The 17,184-nt window shown below is 51.9% G+C and overlaps 1 protein-coding gene across 3 annotated transcripts in view; it reads right to left on the reverse strand.

Moving 5' to 3' along the window:
* The window catches only part of EIF2B3 (eukaryotic translation initiation factor 2B subunit gamma), a 120,394-nt gene that overhangs the window by 16,441 nt on the left and 86,769 nt on the right, over positions 1-17,184 (reverse strand). For all 3 annotated transcript variants that reach the window (XM_075935854.1, XM_075935853.1, XM_075935856.1), the window contains 4 exons: positions 16,477-16,604; positions 14,343-14,533; positions 9,880-9,960; positions 6,778-6,926 (listed from right to left, as the gene is read on the reverse strand). In XM_075935854.1, the coding sequence (XP_075791969.1) occupies positions 6,778-6,926; positions 9,880-9,960; positions 14,343-14,533; positions 16,477-16,604 (549 nt within the window). The remainder of the gene's footprint in view (positions 1-6,777; positions 6,927-9,879; positions 9,961-14,342; positions 14,534-16,476; positions 16,605-17,184) is intronic.

A 17,184-nucleotide genomic window follows, 5' to 3' on the forward strand; every position in this document is an offset into this window, starting at 1 on the left:
TATAAATACGCCCCATAGCTGGAAATAGTCATCATCCCCGCCCCCTTTACTGCACACGGCATCAGTCTTCGACCCAACGGGACAAATTCCCTGCTGGCATAATGGAGGTTGGTGGAGAGGCATCTGCTTACACCAGTGCAAATTTGACCTAAAGCATATCAGTTTTTTAAGCATTAATCCAGCAGCGGCTGCAAACTACCAGTCTAGGGCCACTTGGCCATGCAGCACTTGGTTGCAAAAGACAAACTTTGATGTACGGACACACCGAGTCTATTCCTTAATTCTGAGTGGATCTACCCAAAGTTTGAAAAGGTTCATTCTATGCTTGCTGGACACTGATACAACTATTGTCCTCAACTAATTTCGCCCCCTCCCCAGGAAATTATCGACTCTGCTTGCATTTTGATTTCATGACACACTGAAGAAAGGAGATCCACCTCCTCCGCTACAGGAGAAATTGGTAAGGAAAAGTTGACCTTAGAGAGCCTGCAAGATCGCCATCTTTGATTCTTGTCAAACGTGACAGTGCTCCTTTAAAGCTATCGCATACACGTATGTACAATATAAAAATAAAGCTGGCGAATAGGCAGAGACCACCCAAAGTCGGAACCTTGCCGTACAATGTCACTCAATGTCACTGCCACCGGGGAGGCTTTCCACTACCAAGGAAATGCTCCTAAAGCCATCAGGCAGGCACCTGGCTCTGACTTGCCCGGTACAGCGAGAGTAAGAATCCCACGGAAATCCTGCATCTCTCGGCCGGTGCACGTGTCCCACTCTGACACGCAAGAACTGAACTACATGTAGGCTATGACCTTGCCACTGAAAAATAAACGTCCTGCCACCATGCCATGAGGCACTGTGGTGAGTCACAATAGACTCCCAAGAGCCAAAGCTTAACCAGCACACGTACGGTCTGAGTCACTTACGCTCCACGCCTCAAACGTCCTCTCCGAGGTTTTCCCTGCCAGTAATGACAATCTGTTTAAAATCTTTACTGTTTCGCTCTTTCTTTCAACACCTAGTGACCTCTGGGCCGCTGCACTCAAGCAAGCCAGGCTAGAAAGCAGTCAAGCGCTTTAAACTTGGCCGGAACCACCGTCTGCAGTTCCAGGCCTGCACCGCTCCTGACCCAAGATGGCCCATTGTATCAGCACGGCTGGTGGATGATCCCTATTACTCCTGCCCGAAAGGAGCCTTCTCCTGCCCAGTCCTTGGGGGCTTTGTGCCATTCAGCTTGAGGAATTAGGAGCATTTTTCAGTTAGGGAATCTAGTGACACATCAGGTTCAAATACCTCCAAGCAACAGAGGCTGGGAAAACACTTTTTTACAGCCACGGGCGAAAGCTTACAGAACTGCAAGCAAAGCATTATGGTGGAGCGACCCCATGACAGGGCTGAGCACCCAAGACGTGAAGGGCGATATCGCCCCTCCCTGAGGATCGTCCACAGGGTGAGACCTTCCTGGGGCAACTGCAGCCGTGCAGGTGAGTCCCTGTGCCCACCGGGAGCAGGCTGACTTCAGGAGGCAAACGCCTCAGGACAGGGGTTGTATCATGGGACCAGAGCCTTCTGGGACCCATTTTTAACAGACATGGAACAAGCTGCCAGGAGGAGCGGGGTGGATTCTGACTCACCTGAAGTCACTAGATCATGACGGGACGTCTCTTCTGAAGGACACGCTCCAGCTCAAGCAAGAACTATGGCCTGGATGCAACGAGAACAGTGACATTCTCTAGCCTGTGGTTTGTAGGCCAGATGCAAAGATCATAATGGTCCCTTTTGGCCTTCCCAACACAGCATCCACGGCTGATGTGGAACCTCTTACTTGCCTGCTGCTTCGCTAAAGGTTTTCGTTATGGGTGCAGCAAAATAAGTATCTCTGGTTCACCAATCTACCCTGCGGTTACTACGGCCCTGGCCTCCACCACTCAGCAGGAGAGTTCGAAAATCGTGTCTACTTATGAAGCTGGGCATGGGCCTTGGAGCTGCTTTGAGCTCCGCTGTCTTGTGCCCTCAACTAAGCTTCAAGCTCCACAAGGACCAAGAGCCTCTGTGACGTTCCCATCTCTCAGACTTCTCCCGGTCACACTGTTGGATTCTGTGTCCAAAGAGCAGAGATGCAACACGGTGCACAGGGCACTGCAGTAATTATACCACGGAGAGTGCACTTTACACCCCCCTCAAAGGGCCTCACACAACTCTCCCAGCTCCAGTTCCAGGTGCGCATGAAACCGTTAGACTGAAGCACTCTGGGCTGCAGGGCCACCAAAACGTTGACACCGCTTAACTATCTCTTGTATTTCCAAGGCAACCATCAGTGTAATCTCTAGGGAACATTCTAGAAAACCGTCCAGTCAGATTCCCATGGGGCAGCTCCTCGGCTTTCCCCATTCCTGGCCAAGATGTGAACCAGAGAAAGCAAACTAGCTGAGGTTCAATCCAGACAAGCGAGTAGCGAATACTGGTTGGCAAGGAGAAGCAAGAAAAGGCCTTGCCAAAGGCAGGGACGTGTGTCCCTAAGGTACCACCACGCCCTGACAGATAGGCTCACAATGCCGGGCTACTTTTGAGCACCCATCAGCTCTTGGATTCCCAACGAGCAACAGTGGCTCACTTGCTTTTCACACCTGTGGGTTAGCTACGTGTTTCCCTCCTTTCCTCGATACAAACTGCAACAGCCCACCTGTGTTCTACAAACAGCACCGCCTTCCATCTGCTTCAAAGTGCAATTCAAAGGTGTCACATCTAACAGCTAAAAACTGACCTAGTGACGCATCTGGCTTGCCTCAGGGCTGCCTCTCTCCCTATGCAACGCCACCAAGGCTCACTAAAAATCATGATCACACCCTTGGAGGACTGGAGGCAGAGCCCTGCCACTGGTTGGGGCCAACTTTCAGAGAAAATCATTCCCCCTGGTGGCATGGAAGAGCCAGAATTGACTGATTTGCCGACCACTGGGCAAGATATCATATCATCAAGTGCTTTCTGGACTGACTGCTGGTTTACTTATAGATATTGAAGCAGGAGACATAGGGAACTTGTTTGTGGAAGGGAGCTGTCTAGTGGGTGTAGTCTGAAACATTATCAACAAGGTTAATCTGTGCGCTGTTTTTTGGACGCAACAGCCCCATGGACACATCACACACACAAAAATCCTGTGACTAAGGATTTGAAAGAAATAAAGGAGAAAATAGCAGCAGTAATTCCCCCTGCCCAGTATGTTAAGAGTAAGGATTCTCTTACCAAAACTCAGCTTCCAGACACAGTTCCAAATCTTACTAAATGGTCACCGAGGGTTCCCGTGCCAGCAAACCCAAGAGATGTACATAGCGTGAGACAGGAATAAGGTACCAGCACAATTTATTTACACAAACTTATCACGTGTAATATGAATTCCGCACAGAGAAAAGTCAAGTCACTGAGGGTACGTCCACACTACAGCATTAATTCGTGTTAACTTAATTCGAAATAATAAAGCTAATGTGGCCAGAGTCTACCCCTTTAATGGCTCCGGGGCTGGGGGAGAGAAGAGTAAGTTTTTCTGGTTGTGCCCAGAGTGGCCACCAGGGCTCCCTGGAAGGGCTGGAGGCCCCCTATTTCAAATTAAGAGTCTACACAGCACTTAATTCGAAATAGCTATTTCAAATTTGGCATCACTCTTCGTAGAATGAAGTTTACCAAATTCGAATTAAGCGCTCCGCTATTTCAAATTAATTTCGAAACAGCGGTTTGCAGGTATAGACGCTATTAAAGTTAATTCGAAATAAGGGCTGTTATTTCCAATTAACTTTGCAGTGTAGACATACCCTGACTCTCTTCTGGTTGGACTTTTGAGCTATGAAGGCTGTCGCTATGTTTTGGAGCATGACTGACTGCTAAGAGCTTTGTTACAATAATGCCCGGGAGGTGGTGGTTAGTCAGAAAACAAAACCCATCTGCCCACCCTGGCATTTTCCTGTTCAAACCAATAGTTGAGCAGACTGAAAGGAACACTGAATAAAGGCTATTAAGATAACAATCCCTGGGTCTATTTCGGGGTCCGAACAGAACACTGCTGTACACTCAGTGCAGAAGAACACGCACTGACTTTGCTCGCTGTGAGGAAGGGCCCTGTTTATACATCTGGCCGCCTTGGGGCACGTCTACACTAGGAAACTATTCTGAAATAACTAAAATCGATTTAATAACTCCCCAAAATAACAAAATCGAACAAGTGTGTCCTCACTACAGGGAAGCCTCAAAATTAGTCCGAGGCAGGCTCCATTTATGTAGACGTGCTCCTTGACTTACAGTCCCAGGAAGCGCTGGGGAGTAATTAGTCTGAATGGCTCTGGGAGGAGTTATTTCAAAATAGCAGCTCCGGAGCATCCACCCCACCGCTATTTCGAAAGAACGATTTCAAAATGAGTGTTATTCCTCGAGGAAAGCAAGAGTGCCGATTTTGAAATAAGCGGCCCCTTATTTTGAAATAACGGGCTTGGTCGTGTGGATGCTGCACTTATAAATTCAACCGAAGGGGGGTTATTTCGAAATAATTCTCTTATGTAGACCAGGGCTTTGTGATTTAATCATAGAGTAGCTTACCTTGTATGCAAAACCCTGCCAGAATGCCTAGGGCACTAAGCCATTAATCATGACAACAGCCTGCTTCAGTGTCAAATCAGACTATTTCCTGGTAGCTTCAGAGGGGTAGCCAAGTTAGTCTGTACAGGATACATTTAAAAAACAACAACTAGTCTGGTAGTACTTTAAAGACAAACAAAACATGGAGATGGGATCATGAGCTTTCCTGGGCACAGTGGGTCATCTGAAGAAGTGGGCTGTGCCCACGAAAGCTCATGATCCCATCTCCACGTTTCGTTAGTCTTTAAAGTGCTACCAGACTAGTTGTTGTTGTTTAAGTTATTTCCTGGTACTTAGAGGACAGCGAATTCTGTGATATTGCCATACTGGATCCATTTACGAGAACTGGAGACCAACGATTATCTATACACCAAGGAATCCTGATTTATGACGTGCTCGAAATGACTGTGGATTTCTATTAAAGACTAACTCCTTGGCAGTGATGTGCCACACTTACTTACCTGTAATTTAGCTCTGTAACAGTAGTATTCTCCACAGACCCGACCGACCGCCTTTGGTTTCATGTTTTCAAGCATGTGACTGTGAGAGCCAGCTTGGCATTTTTTAAGGGTTTGACCTCTCCCACAAGGACCCTCAGCAAACCTCACGGCATGAAGGAGCAGGGAATGAATGAGAGACCTTTACTGACACTAATGAGCAGTTTCTTTTCCACTGACACCCACAGGAAGCCAGCTTGTTAGAGGAAGTGGGAGCTTTCAGACAGCAACGGGTTGGTCGTTTTCCCCCTCCCTGAGGAATCAAGGGATGTTTCAGTAGCACAACACAAACAAGCGGGAGCGGAGTGAGCTCTTCTGCGAACACATAATGCACATAATCCAGAACAATGGTCACGTGCACCTAACTCGCTTCTCAAATGCACGCACGAGAGAACAGGAACCGCGGAACTTGTGTGCATCGGGGCAAGGGGAAATCTATGGAAGATAAATCTGGAAATCATCGGATGACTGAGCCGACTCTTCTTCTAACCTGCAAACCAGATCCCCTCGTGAAGAGGATGCTGAAAGGAAGTAATGACTAACTTTCCAGGCTGGGGAAGCACAGAGGCAGGAGGAAAGATCAACTAGTTTCAAAACTGTTCATTATTATTGGTTTCATCTTTTACAGTTTGCAAGCCCCTCCCGCCTGCCAGGCTAACACATTCATGAGTTGCAAGGGAGGTTTAGGTTGGACATTAGGAAAAAGTTCCTAACTGTCAGGGTGGTCAAACACTGGAATAAATTGTTCAGGGAGGTTGTGGAATCCCCATCTGTGGAGATATTTAAGAGTAGGTTGGATAAATGTCTATCAGGGCTGCCTAGACAGTATTTGGTCCTGCCATGAGGGCAGGGGACTGGACTTGATGACCTCTCGAGGTCCCTTCCAGTCCTAGTATTCTATGATTCTAGGAGTCCGCAGTTGTCCTGCCATAGGGCCATCTAGAATTTTCACGGCAGCAAGCCAGAAGAGGTCTCATTTTTAAGCATCCAAGTATTTCAACAGCAGTGACTGTGTGGATACCCATTCATTAGCTAGGGTCTCACACAAGGAACAGCTACCGGATGGCAGATTTCCTTTTGGGAAAGCTTATTTCTTTGCTCTGTTTTCTAGCAACTGTAGTGCCGACAAAGATTCAAGATGCCAATAAAAAGCCCTAAGAGAACGCCCTGTCAGTGGAGGCTCTCAAAAAACCACGGCAGTAGGAAGATTTTTACTGGTAAATATGACATTTTAAAAATCAGCAACATTATAGGCATCTGCAGGTGTTTATACCAAAATCTTCATGCCTAAGACATTAAAATGAGCCTTCAGTGATGGAAGGATGCGACCCAACCTCACACAGACCAGTGGATCCGTTCCAGCTGACTGACTGACAGAACAAACTGAAGAGGACAGGCTCTCTAGAATGATGGGCTGGGATGGAATTAAACTTCCGCATCTGGACCCCTCTCGTTAACCCTCTCCCTTGTCATTGGGACCCTAGACAATGCTTATTTCTGATTCAATCTTACATCCCACAGGAGATGAGAAACAAACTTCTTCCTGAGACCAGCTGCCCTGGGCAGGAATCTCTCACAGGACAGCCAGTACCCCCAGCCTTTCTAGTGAGGAAAACAAGCGGCTTAGGGCAGGGGACAAGAAGAGGTAACATACCCGTCCTCAATTGTGACCGAGTTCATGATGATGCAGTTAGTTATTTTAACTCTGTCTTTTATCGTGCATGTGGTGCCAATGACAGAGTGTTTAATGGATGTCTTCTCTCCAACCTGCGTGGACGGACCAATGATGCTGTCAGATCCAACCTAGAGAGGAACAGAGTGGGAACTGTGTCAAACCACCACGGCTGCCTCCCAAAAATTAATGTTCTTCCTAGAGGATCTCTATAAAAAACCAAGATTACCCTCCATACACTTACATATCATGAATCATACAAGCAATGTGTCAACGACAGGCCTTGTCTTCCTGTGCCCACTCAAGACACTTGGGGTATGTCTACATTGCAAAGTTAATTCGAAATAACAGCCGTTAGTTCGAATTAACTTTAAATCGCATCTATACATGCCAACCGCTATTTCGAAATTAATTCAAGCGCTTAATTCGAATTTGGTAAACCTCATTTTACGAGGAGTAACGTCATATTTGAAATAGCTATTTCGAATTAAGTGCTGTGTAGACACTTAATTTGAAATAGGGGGCCTCCAGCCCTTCCCCAGGGAGCCCTGGTGGCCACTCTGGGCACAACCAGGAAAACTTACTCTCCTCTCCCCCAGCCCCGGAGCCATTAAAGGGGTAGACCCTGGCCACAGTGCCGTGCCAGCTCCAAGCCTGCCAGCTCAGAGCCAGCAGTGGCCACCGGGGCCCCTGACCCAGTGGCCCCAAAACATGAGCCAGCAAGCCACTGGCGGCCAGCCCTCCACCGCTCCCCAGGAGCAGTCTGCCAGCTCCCAGGAGACTGACAGGGGCTGGAGAAGGCAGGCACCTTCCTGGTCCAGGGTGGAGATCATGGACCTTATTCAGGTTTGGGGGGGGGATAGCTGCCAGCCTGGCCACCAAAGGCCACATGCGAACCCAGGAGCAGGTTTGCATGACAATCAAGTTGGTCTGGCGAGCCTCCCAACCCTGAGCTTCCCCTCCCCGTTTTTCCTCTGGCTTCCCTCTTCTAGCTCCCTTCTCCCAGGTTTGCTCCTCCCCTCTCTCACCCTCTCTCTTCCCCTCTCCCACCTCCTTTTCCCAGTCTCTCCAGAGGTTCATCCCCCCTAGTTTTGTTCAATAAACCCAGTTTCTATTTTTGAACACACGTGTCTTTTATTTGTCATCAGGAAGGGAGGCTAGGGAGGGGTAAGTGGAAGGACGTGAGGAAGGAATGGGGCATGAGCCCCTTGTGGGGAGGACCAGGGTGGCTCTGAGGGCTCCATGGGGTGGACACTCTCCCGCAGGGCCTCCTGGATCCTGACAGCCCATCAATGGATCCTCCGAATGGCACCCTGCAGCAAGTGCAGCCGGGCTGATGACAATGACTCCATAAGACGCACTGGCGTGCCCAGGGGCAGTTCTGGCTCCATGTGGCTGAGTGCTGTGATGTCCCCAGTGCGGGCACTCAGGGCACTCCAACACAGGACTTGCTTTGCAGTCTCTCATCGAGGTAGACAAGCAAGCGGGGAACCCTGAGAACTGTCTGTCCCTCGGTTCAGGGTCCACTCAGTGTGGCTGCGCTATTTCGAAATAGCAAAACACTATTTCAAAATAGCTTGTGTGTGTAGATGCGTTAATTCGAATTAGCTTAATTTGAATTAACTATTTCAAATTAAGTTAATTCAAAATTGCGCTGTAGTGTAGACATACCCTCCCATAGTTACTGGCTTCACCACATTTTGCATCTTCAACAGAACTTGGCAAACATCAAATCCATCTACCCAAAGGCCCGGATTGTCTTCTCAGTCGAGAGCACATTGACGGGTTAGAAATTATTTGTTATCATATTAAGTAAAGCAAAGATCTCACCACAGCACATCTGTACAGTGCTTCTCGGACAGACCTCTCGCATAACCAGGAGTGAGGACGAGGATTACTCACAGATGAGAGCAATACTTACAAGCGATCCTTCATAGGTTAACAATCTCACTCCTGATTAAAGAGCTTTGCCCCCAGTTTGGAGTTTTGGAAGCACAGCGTACACCCCAAAAAAGGGAATATGTGTGGGAGAGGCACAGGGGACATGCCTAAAGCATGCTGTACAGCTGGAGGGTGCACATTTAAAAGAATAATCTACGCGCTTGTCATCAGGAACCCTTTGTTTGCTGGAGGCGCTCACACACGAAGTGGCTGCGTGGACCCTGTCCTGCGCTTTGATCTAGCCCCCTTGAAACAGGATGAGATCGCAGCATAGCAGGGAACTGTTAGTGCGCGCCAACCGGGTTCACATGGATACTTAGTAAGTGACAGGCCAGTGTGGGGAAATTCGCACCCCAGCTTGCTGCAAGCTAAATGTTCATGCTGAAACCGGCAGTCTTGTAGCAATACAGCATCAAAAAAAGAACGGAATTCAGACGTGGCAGAGGGTGAGCTATGACCCAAATGGACCTTGAAGATCTGAAGTCTTGGGGAACACCTAAGACCCCAGTATAGTCAAAGGTTCGGATAAATGGAGGTGGCCAGACTGAGCAGCCCGGAGACCGTTTCCTGAACAGACAGCTTGGCCTCCCAGCTCAGGGAGACTTCGGCACACGGGGCCCAGCTGTGTAACTCTTCCGCATGAAGGCCAGGCCATATGTGACTAGTTCTGCTTAGGTTGTGGGGGGAGAGTTTGTGTGAACTCACCACAGCGGGGCCAATCAGAGGGGCTGAGGGCTGAGACTCAGCTAAAACACTTTTCTTAAGAGCCAGCACTAAAATGCTAAACCCCAGTAAGCTTGCTGGCCTTTGGGAAGCCAACTGATTGTGTATCATCGGCTGCCAAACCTCACATCAGCCAGCTGGGCACCAGGCGCTGCAGCGGTTTGGGGTAACACGTTGAGAGGCTCACGTAGAACATGTTTTCAGTGACTAAAGACTGAAGGGCAGCCCTGCTGGCTCAGGACAGATGGGTGCCTGGGTTGTTTTCCATTCCTCTGTTCCACTCAGTGCAACCAGGACCGTCCGTCGTAGCTCGGCTACGGTTCAGGGACAGACACTGAATGACAAGAGGCAGCTGTGGAAATGAAGGCCAAGCAGAGAGCTCCACTGCCTCTCACGCATTCGGCTGCAACGGTCACTCACCAGGGTTCTGTCAGCGACTTGAGCAGACGCATGGACCAACGGCTCCTCTGGACACAGAAGAGCAGGCAGCAGCTTAGGAACCTGGAGGAGGAGACACCAAGTTACAGGTGAACAAGCCACCTCAGTACGTCACGTGGACAAATCCAAGCAGGCTTTTGTTTCCTGGCACTTCTGGGTCGACCGTAAACACACTCGCTTACAGGCGACCTGGTTTTACCAGCTGTAGCACGAGATGCATGCTAAGTACCCCCTCCCCCCACAACACTGGAGCCACTAGCAGATTCTGCACCATGACAGGCCTTTGGCAGGGCTCCTCTGCGCACAGCTTGCTGCTTAGGTGGCTCTAATCGGAAAGCAGCAGCCGATTTGGGTTTGTACAGAATGTAACGCCGCATGCTTTAACGCAGCACAGCAGCAGGACAGACACCACACACACAGAGCACTTGGCCACTGTAAGGCGACTATACTGAAGCGGTTAGTCAGAAGGGAGCTAGTTGAAGCACAGATAAGGGACACGAAATATTTCAGATGTCCTGGGGGCTGAGGGGGTCACACAGAGGTAACGAGGCGTCTGTTCCAGAGAGCAGAAGCTGCAGAGGAAAAGGCTCCCAAATGGACAAACCAGAAGTGGGTGCAGACCCACCAACGGGGTGGGGGTGGGGGGCAGCTGCCCCAGGGCTCAGCAATCCAAAGGGGCCCTGAGTTCCTGGCCGTTGCTACTATAGGCGGGGGGAGGGACACATGCCGCAGTCCAAACAGTGCTGAGGGTTGGGTACCCTGGCCCCACCCCTTCCACCTGAAGCCCCGCCCCCTCCAGGGGCACAGAGCTGCCCCCCATCTTGCCCCGGGGCCTGGGCTGGCTGTCGGCCCTGCTAAATGGGTGCCAGATAAGCAGGCATAGCAGAAGGATAAGAGAGAGAGACAAGGCCCATGAAGTAGCCAGGGACAAATCCCTGAAGAGCAATTTTGAACTGGCTCCCGAAATGAATGGGGAGCTAGTGTTCTAGGCAGGCTGGGTGCAGGAAGCGAAGCGAAGCGGGGCGGGCAGGCAGCCGCTGGAACAGGGCACAGAGCAAGTGAGAGGAGAGGACAGAGGGGCGGCACAGCACACAGCAAGGCCGACAGACATGCAAGAACCAGGAGGAGAACAGGCCGGGGCAGGAACGAGGCCAGGGTCGGACACCGAAAGGGCCGGGGTGAGGAGAGACAGGATGGGGCCGTGTGTCAGGACCCTCGAGCTGCTACGCCAGCTTTTCTATGCTGGAAGGGTTTGGAACTGAGCCCGCACTGCGACGAGTGGCTAAGTTCACCCTCTCGGACAGCAACCGTTTCAGGCTCCCAGCAAGCCCCGGCAGACACTGCTGCATCTGTCACCACACATCTTGCAGGCTGTCTCCGCCCCCACCCGGCGAGAGCTGGAGCTCTCTAAAGAATGAGACGCGAGATCCTGACACGCAGGATGCAGCCACAACAGCTCCCTGAGCCAGCCCAGCGAGGCCAGCGGTATCCCAACGGTTAGTCCTCTGCGCAGGGATGCTGTCCTCGCTCGACCCACAGTGGTGCGGCCACGTCAGGAGGGATCCAGAATGAAACCCACAGCTATGACGTAGGGATGTAAGCGACTAGTCGAGTGACTACTCGAGTACTCGCTTCCCCCTGCTCCTGCTGCCTCTGACAGAGCAAGAGGGGAAGGCAGGGAGAGTCGGTGCTGTGGGGAGGCTTAAAAACCGGTTCCCCCCAGCACTGTCTCCGTGGTACAAGAGGGGGGAGCAGGGGCGGCAGAGCCGCAGTGGTCCTGGAGCCGGCATGAGCTGGGACTGTTCAGTCCTGGCTCGCACTGGCCCCGGGAGCTAACCCCACGTTAAATGTGATAAGAGCCCAGCATTTAAAACGCAGAGCTGCAGCGGAGGTAGTGAGCGCCCCCCCTACCGACTAAGAGTAGTGGTGGAAATTCCATCGGCTACTCGATTGGTTAATTAACTGCTATTTAACATCCCTGCTAGGAAGTAGCATGGAATGGCCCAGGGACGTGAAGGACTAGTCGACTAGCCGATAAGCAAATGCTTATTGCATAGTCCACAGGCTTGTCGACTAGTCGCCCCCCCCCCCGTTTGCTGCCTCTATCAGAAAGAGGCAGCGGGGGGGAGGGGGGAGAGGAGGGGTGCTTCAAAGTGGCAGCGCCGCTCGAAGCCTGAGGCCAGACCCCGGGCTCCACGTGGCGCTGCTGCTTTGAAACAGCGTGTGCAGGCTGGGGTGGCTAGGGTGTCCCCAGGCTGCACACGGTGTTTCAAAGTGGCAGCGCCACATGGAGCTCAGGATCAGCTCCACGCGGTGCTTTCGCCTTTGAAGTGTAACAACAGCCCTTCGCTTCAACAGCCCTAGCAACAGCCCTACCCTTCAACAGCCCTAGCAACAGCCCTACCCTTCAACAGCCCTAGCAACAGCCCTACCCTTCAACAGCCCTTCGCTTCAACAGCCCTAGCAACAGCCCTACCCTTCAACAGCCCTAGCAACAGCCCTACCCTTCAACAGCCCTAGCAACAGCCCTACCCTTCAACAGCCCTAGCAACAGCCCTACCCTTCAACAGCCCTTCGCTTCAAAGGCGGAGGCGCCCTATCGACTAATCGAATAGTCAATGCAAAATGCATCAACTATTTGATTACTCAATTAGTTGATATTTAACACCCTTAGAACGGCCCATAGTGCCAAAGGCTATTCGGAGTCTGGGAGAGGAGGGGAGAGACGCAGCCTCGATCAGCAGCAAGGAGGGGGGTACAGCCATGAAGAACGCTTGCTCAGCTGTGGCCAGGGCAAAGCCCCGAGTGACACCGCTCGAGCAGAGCACAGCGCTGGGGCGACCAGTGAGACTAGAGAAGGCTATAAACTCAGCATTTTTGCTGTGAAAGGGAAGGTTAGCGAGGGGGCGGGAGTCAGAGGGAGTGTCTGGGTCAAAGGAAAGTTTCATGTTTTGCTTTTAATTCCTCTTCGAAGAAAATGATTTCCTGCTAGTGAAGCAACTCCCCCTTGGACCCGCTGCCCACACAAGGCTCTGGGCCTCCAGAAACCCAGATGGGCAACAGAGCCTCCTCCCCGAGGGGCCATCCGTTGGAACGCTGCTCCTCCTCTCCGGCTCTGCACTGCCCTGCTAAGGCCAGGCTGTGTCCGATCTCCCCCTCGCTTGGAGCTGCCCAAAGCAGCCTTCGAGAGACAGGATCAGAACTGTCCGAACTCCTGGAGGAGGGGAACTGAGACTCAAAGGGTCCTCGGTGAAGCTGGGGGGGGACTTACCAGCCCTGGAAAGAGGCACAAAATGCAGCCGGACTGAGAACAAGCGCTCCCTTTGCAGGGCTCCTCAATCAGTTCTGGGCTACGATTCACCTCCTGCAGCTTCCTCAGGAACCCTCCCATGCGGGAAAGTTAAACGCAGGAAAATCTCCCTGCAGGTCCCCCAGTGACTCCGAGGCACTAGCCCTTTACCACCCAGGAGCAAACGCGTTTCCAGCCCTCACCAAAAGGCAGAATATTTAGGTTAAAAAACCCAACGACCCAAGCCCCGTGCAGCCTGACCGGCTCAGCTCAACTTTTCACCCAAGCCGCTGCTGCCAAACGCCCATGCTAATCCGGCTAGCAAGTGGGGCTCCCCTAAACCCTCTGGCCCCCTTGCCCTCCTAGAACTCGCTTGCTGCCCTCGCTCAGCAGCCTTGCCTGCCCTTCTCCCCTCTCCGTGCTCCATCACCAGCCCCAAACAGCTCCTCCCCGCCCAGCACACAGAGCACTTATGCCCACACCTCCGGGGGTTCTGCCCTGCCCCCTGCTCTGATCTGCATCCACTCACCCCATCCGTCCCAAGCAGATCCCACAAACAGACAGGAATCTCAGGCCAGCCCCTTCATCTCCCCTCTGCCTCGCACAGGATCCCTCCAGCCCTTGCCAGGCTCCCCAACCTCCCGAGTCCTGCCGGAACGCCCCGGAGCGAGAAGGGAGAAGCATGTGGCAGCAGCCAGGGTGGTAAAAAGCAGGTGTCCTGAGGTCACAAGCTCTCTCTAGCCCTTCCCTTTGATCCTGGACTTAACAGCCTTTTGTCAGCATCAACGGGGACTGGAATGGTGACTGACCCGTGACTGTCTTTGCTAGCCAGGGTGCCTGCAACACTACTACTGGTTTATAAAGCGCTCTCCCTCTGCAGGTGGCAGGGTGGGCAGTGAGATGCAGAAGGGCCACAGGACTTGCCCAAGTGAGTCAGAGCTACAATGGGGGGTAAGCCCCAAGTCGCACACTCTCTGCAGCTGACCGTGCTGCTAAACGGGGGTGGGAGTGGAGGGGTGTGCTCAGCCAACCACTGGGTGCCTGCTCCTTGGGCAGCCCTCCCCCCCAGGAGGGGGGCAGCTGATGGCGCTCTCCCTGTGCGTACCACCTCAGACGCAGATGCTTGAGTCCCACAGACAATCTGTGTTTTTCTTACCTGTCTGTTGGCTTCAATGTACAAGCCAAGAGTGTTCACGCGGTAACAGAGCCCCTCTGTCATGATGTGGACATAGCAACGCACTCTGCCGCCATGGAACGCCTCACTCATATCCCCTCGGAGATTGTTCCAGCAGGATTTATCCGGGGCCAATTCCAGCAAGCTATCCCCCTTCACGAAGCTGTAGATGTCTGCAGAGCACACACGGGCGCAGTGAGTCAGGCTTCAAAGAGGAAGCAACACACTTTGCACAAGGGCTCTAGATACAGAGTTTTTAAAATATCCCTGGAAAGGGGGAGCCGCCCCGGCCCTCACCCCCCACAGCATATGAGCTTTACAAGCACGAAGGGTTTTCTCCCATGTGTAGGGAAGCATGACCATCCCCATGATACAGACGAGGAACTGGGGCCCAAGGCAGGTTAAGTGACTTGCCCGTGGTCACGCAGGCAGTCTGTGGCTGAGCCGGAACAGAACCCAAGCTCAAGTCCCATCCCAGCACCCTACCCGTATTGTCACAAGCACATTGATTTGCATTGCGGCGCAGGAGGAAATCCACAGAGCCACAAGCTGGTTGAGTGACTGATTATAAGACAGTTACTCCTGATTTACAGCATCGGAAGGGAGATCAGTGTAAACCCCCTAATGCATGCTCCTGTCCCGGAGGGAGGAGGGAGGAGAGAGGAAGCCTGCATCTCAGAAACAGCCCTGCGATGCCCAAAGAAGCTTGGCTCTCAGATACCTGAAAAAGGGGGATGTCCAAAAAGCACACGAGGACTCCTGGGGCTAGAGGGCTTTGAAAGAGCAGGCAAACAAAACATGGAATCGTTTTTGCTGGTGCTTAAAATGTCGTTAGCCAGCCATAGCACGTTGGCCTTTGCAATGACGGGTTAGGGGAGCTCCTTAGGCCAGTGTTTCTCAACCAGTGGTACGAGCGCCCTTAGGGGTACCTGTGAGAAGTTTGGAAGGGGGCGGGGGGGGGGGGGGGGTATGTCAATAACTGAAATTTGGAGAAACCTGAATTTTTGTTTTAAGTTTTACAGCATTTTATGATTTTTGTACTTTTTACACCCAAAAATTTCATCGCCCACATGGCTACGATTAAGTTGTTTAAACAAATGTGTGGCAATGGTAGAAAAAAGTGTGTGTCTGAAAATTACAGGTACTGGGGGTACTTATAATTTTTTTTAAAGGGTTACTTTATTAAACAAAGGTTGAGAAACACTGGTCTAGACCATCCCACTACAAGCTACCCTGACTGATGGCCGGGAGCATTTGCCTTCGCTTGCTCTCGCCCAGGAAAACCAACTAAGCAGGCAAATCACCTGGCTGTGCCACCACCAAACATTTCTGGTGCCCGCGCAGACAGCCAAGAAGCGCGGGACTTAGGGCCTGACCCCACGAGTGCTGTGCAGGAAAACCCGCTGGCGTCAGTGGGAACTCCTGCCTTTATTCGAAATCCCGGGAGTCCGACTGCCCAACCCGCTGCCTGCGTTGGTGCCTCGGCTCACCTGGGAGGAGCCAGCTAGATGCAGTTCAGAGCCGCTTAGTTCGGGGGGGGGGGGGAGGAGGTGGTAATGAGAAAGCACTGCCTCCCGCCCCATCCCGAGTACAACATTTGGGGAGGGGACTTACAGGGCAGCATTTGGGCCCAGTCCTCTCCGGAAACATACAAAGTAAGACGGCTACTACAATCTTTACTGGCATGTGGGCTTGGGGACAAACCCACAGAGACGAGCCAGCCAGAGCCCCCGGCTCGGAGGGGCGGAAGCAGCCAAACTGGGGCCCTTTGGCCATTCAGAGAATTTTCTATCGCTTTCACTGGACTGTCTTTGCCTGTGCCAATTGGCTACTTTTGCCAACTCTCCCACTCCACCACCTTCTGTTTCAGTCACATCTGCCCCTCAACCTCTTCTCCTGGGCCCCCGGCCTTCCCTTTGCTTTCCATTTAGCTTCTCCCTCTTGTGTAGCCCCCCAATCCCTTGCCCTACGCGAGTGGAACTAAGGGTACGTCTAAACTACATGGCTCCGTTGACGGACCAGAGAAAAGGACCCGCCGATGTAGGCAAACGGGAGTCCCTCGACTAGCTCTAAAGGCTTCAAGATCTTCCTTCAACCTGCTGATTCTCGTACTCACCTAATGACTTTTCATCCTTCTTTTGATCCTGCTCTTTGCTGTCCCGTCCTTGTCGGACGCATGCCGCGGAGGAGAACTGCTTCCTAACTAGATACGGAATCAGCTCGCTTCGGAGAGACGTTAATGACCTACGGGAAAACAGTGCCCACAAATGAAGTCCAGGAACACGAAGGGCTGACATCCACCTCATTTGCTCACAGAAGATCTACCGGGCTCCAGGGTAACTGGCACCGAGCCAGCCTCCAGATTGAGTGGCTCTGGAGGGGACTTCACTCAACCTCCTTTGAAGCAAGGAATCAACCTGAATCAAGGCAATGTTCCAATCTTCCTCCCCAACTCCCTGTTTCTCTAACTTAAACCCCTCAGGCTTGCAAAGGGAGCGTAAAACGACGCTGAGTCACGAGGGTGATGCTTGGAGCCCACTGTGCGTGGCTGCAAATGACAATAGGGCCAGGAAAATGAGAGAATCCAGCGACTGCTGCAACACCCTTCTTGGGAAAAACCAATACAAAACCTGCTTGTTGCACAGGGAAACATTCAAGAGCAGCTGACAAACTCCATCTTTAACTGCAAATGACTCGCAAGCCATAACGATGCCCTGTTCCACTGCGAGTCTGGAAAGCCAACCGACATCGACAGACCCTTAACACGCATCTGAACAAGTGCTGGAATGAAGTGTCTAAAGGCCTCAATCCGACAGCCAGGGAA

The sequence above is a fragment of the Pelodiscus sinensis genome, chromosome 9 (genome assembly GCF_049634645.1).
Source record: "Pelodiscus sinensis isolate JC-2024 chromosome 9, ASM4963464v1, whole genome shotgun sequence".
Lineage (NCBI taxonomy): Eukaryota > Metazoa > Chordata > Testudines > Trionychidae > Pelodiscus > Pelodiscus sinensis.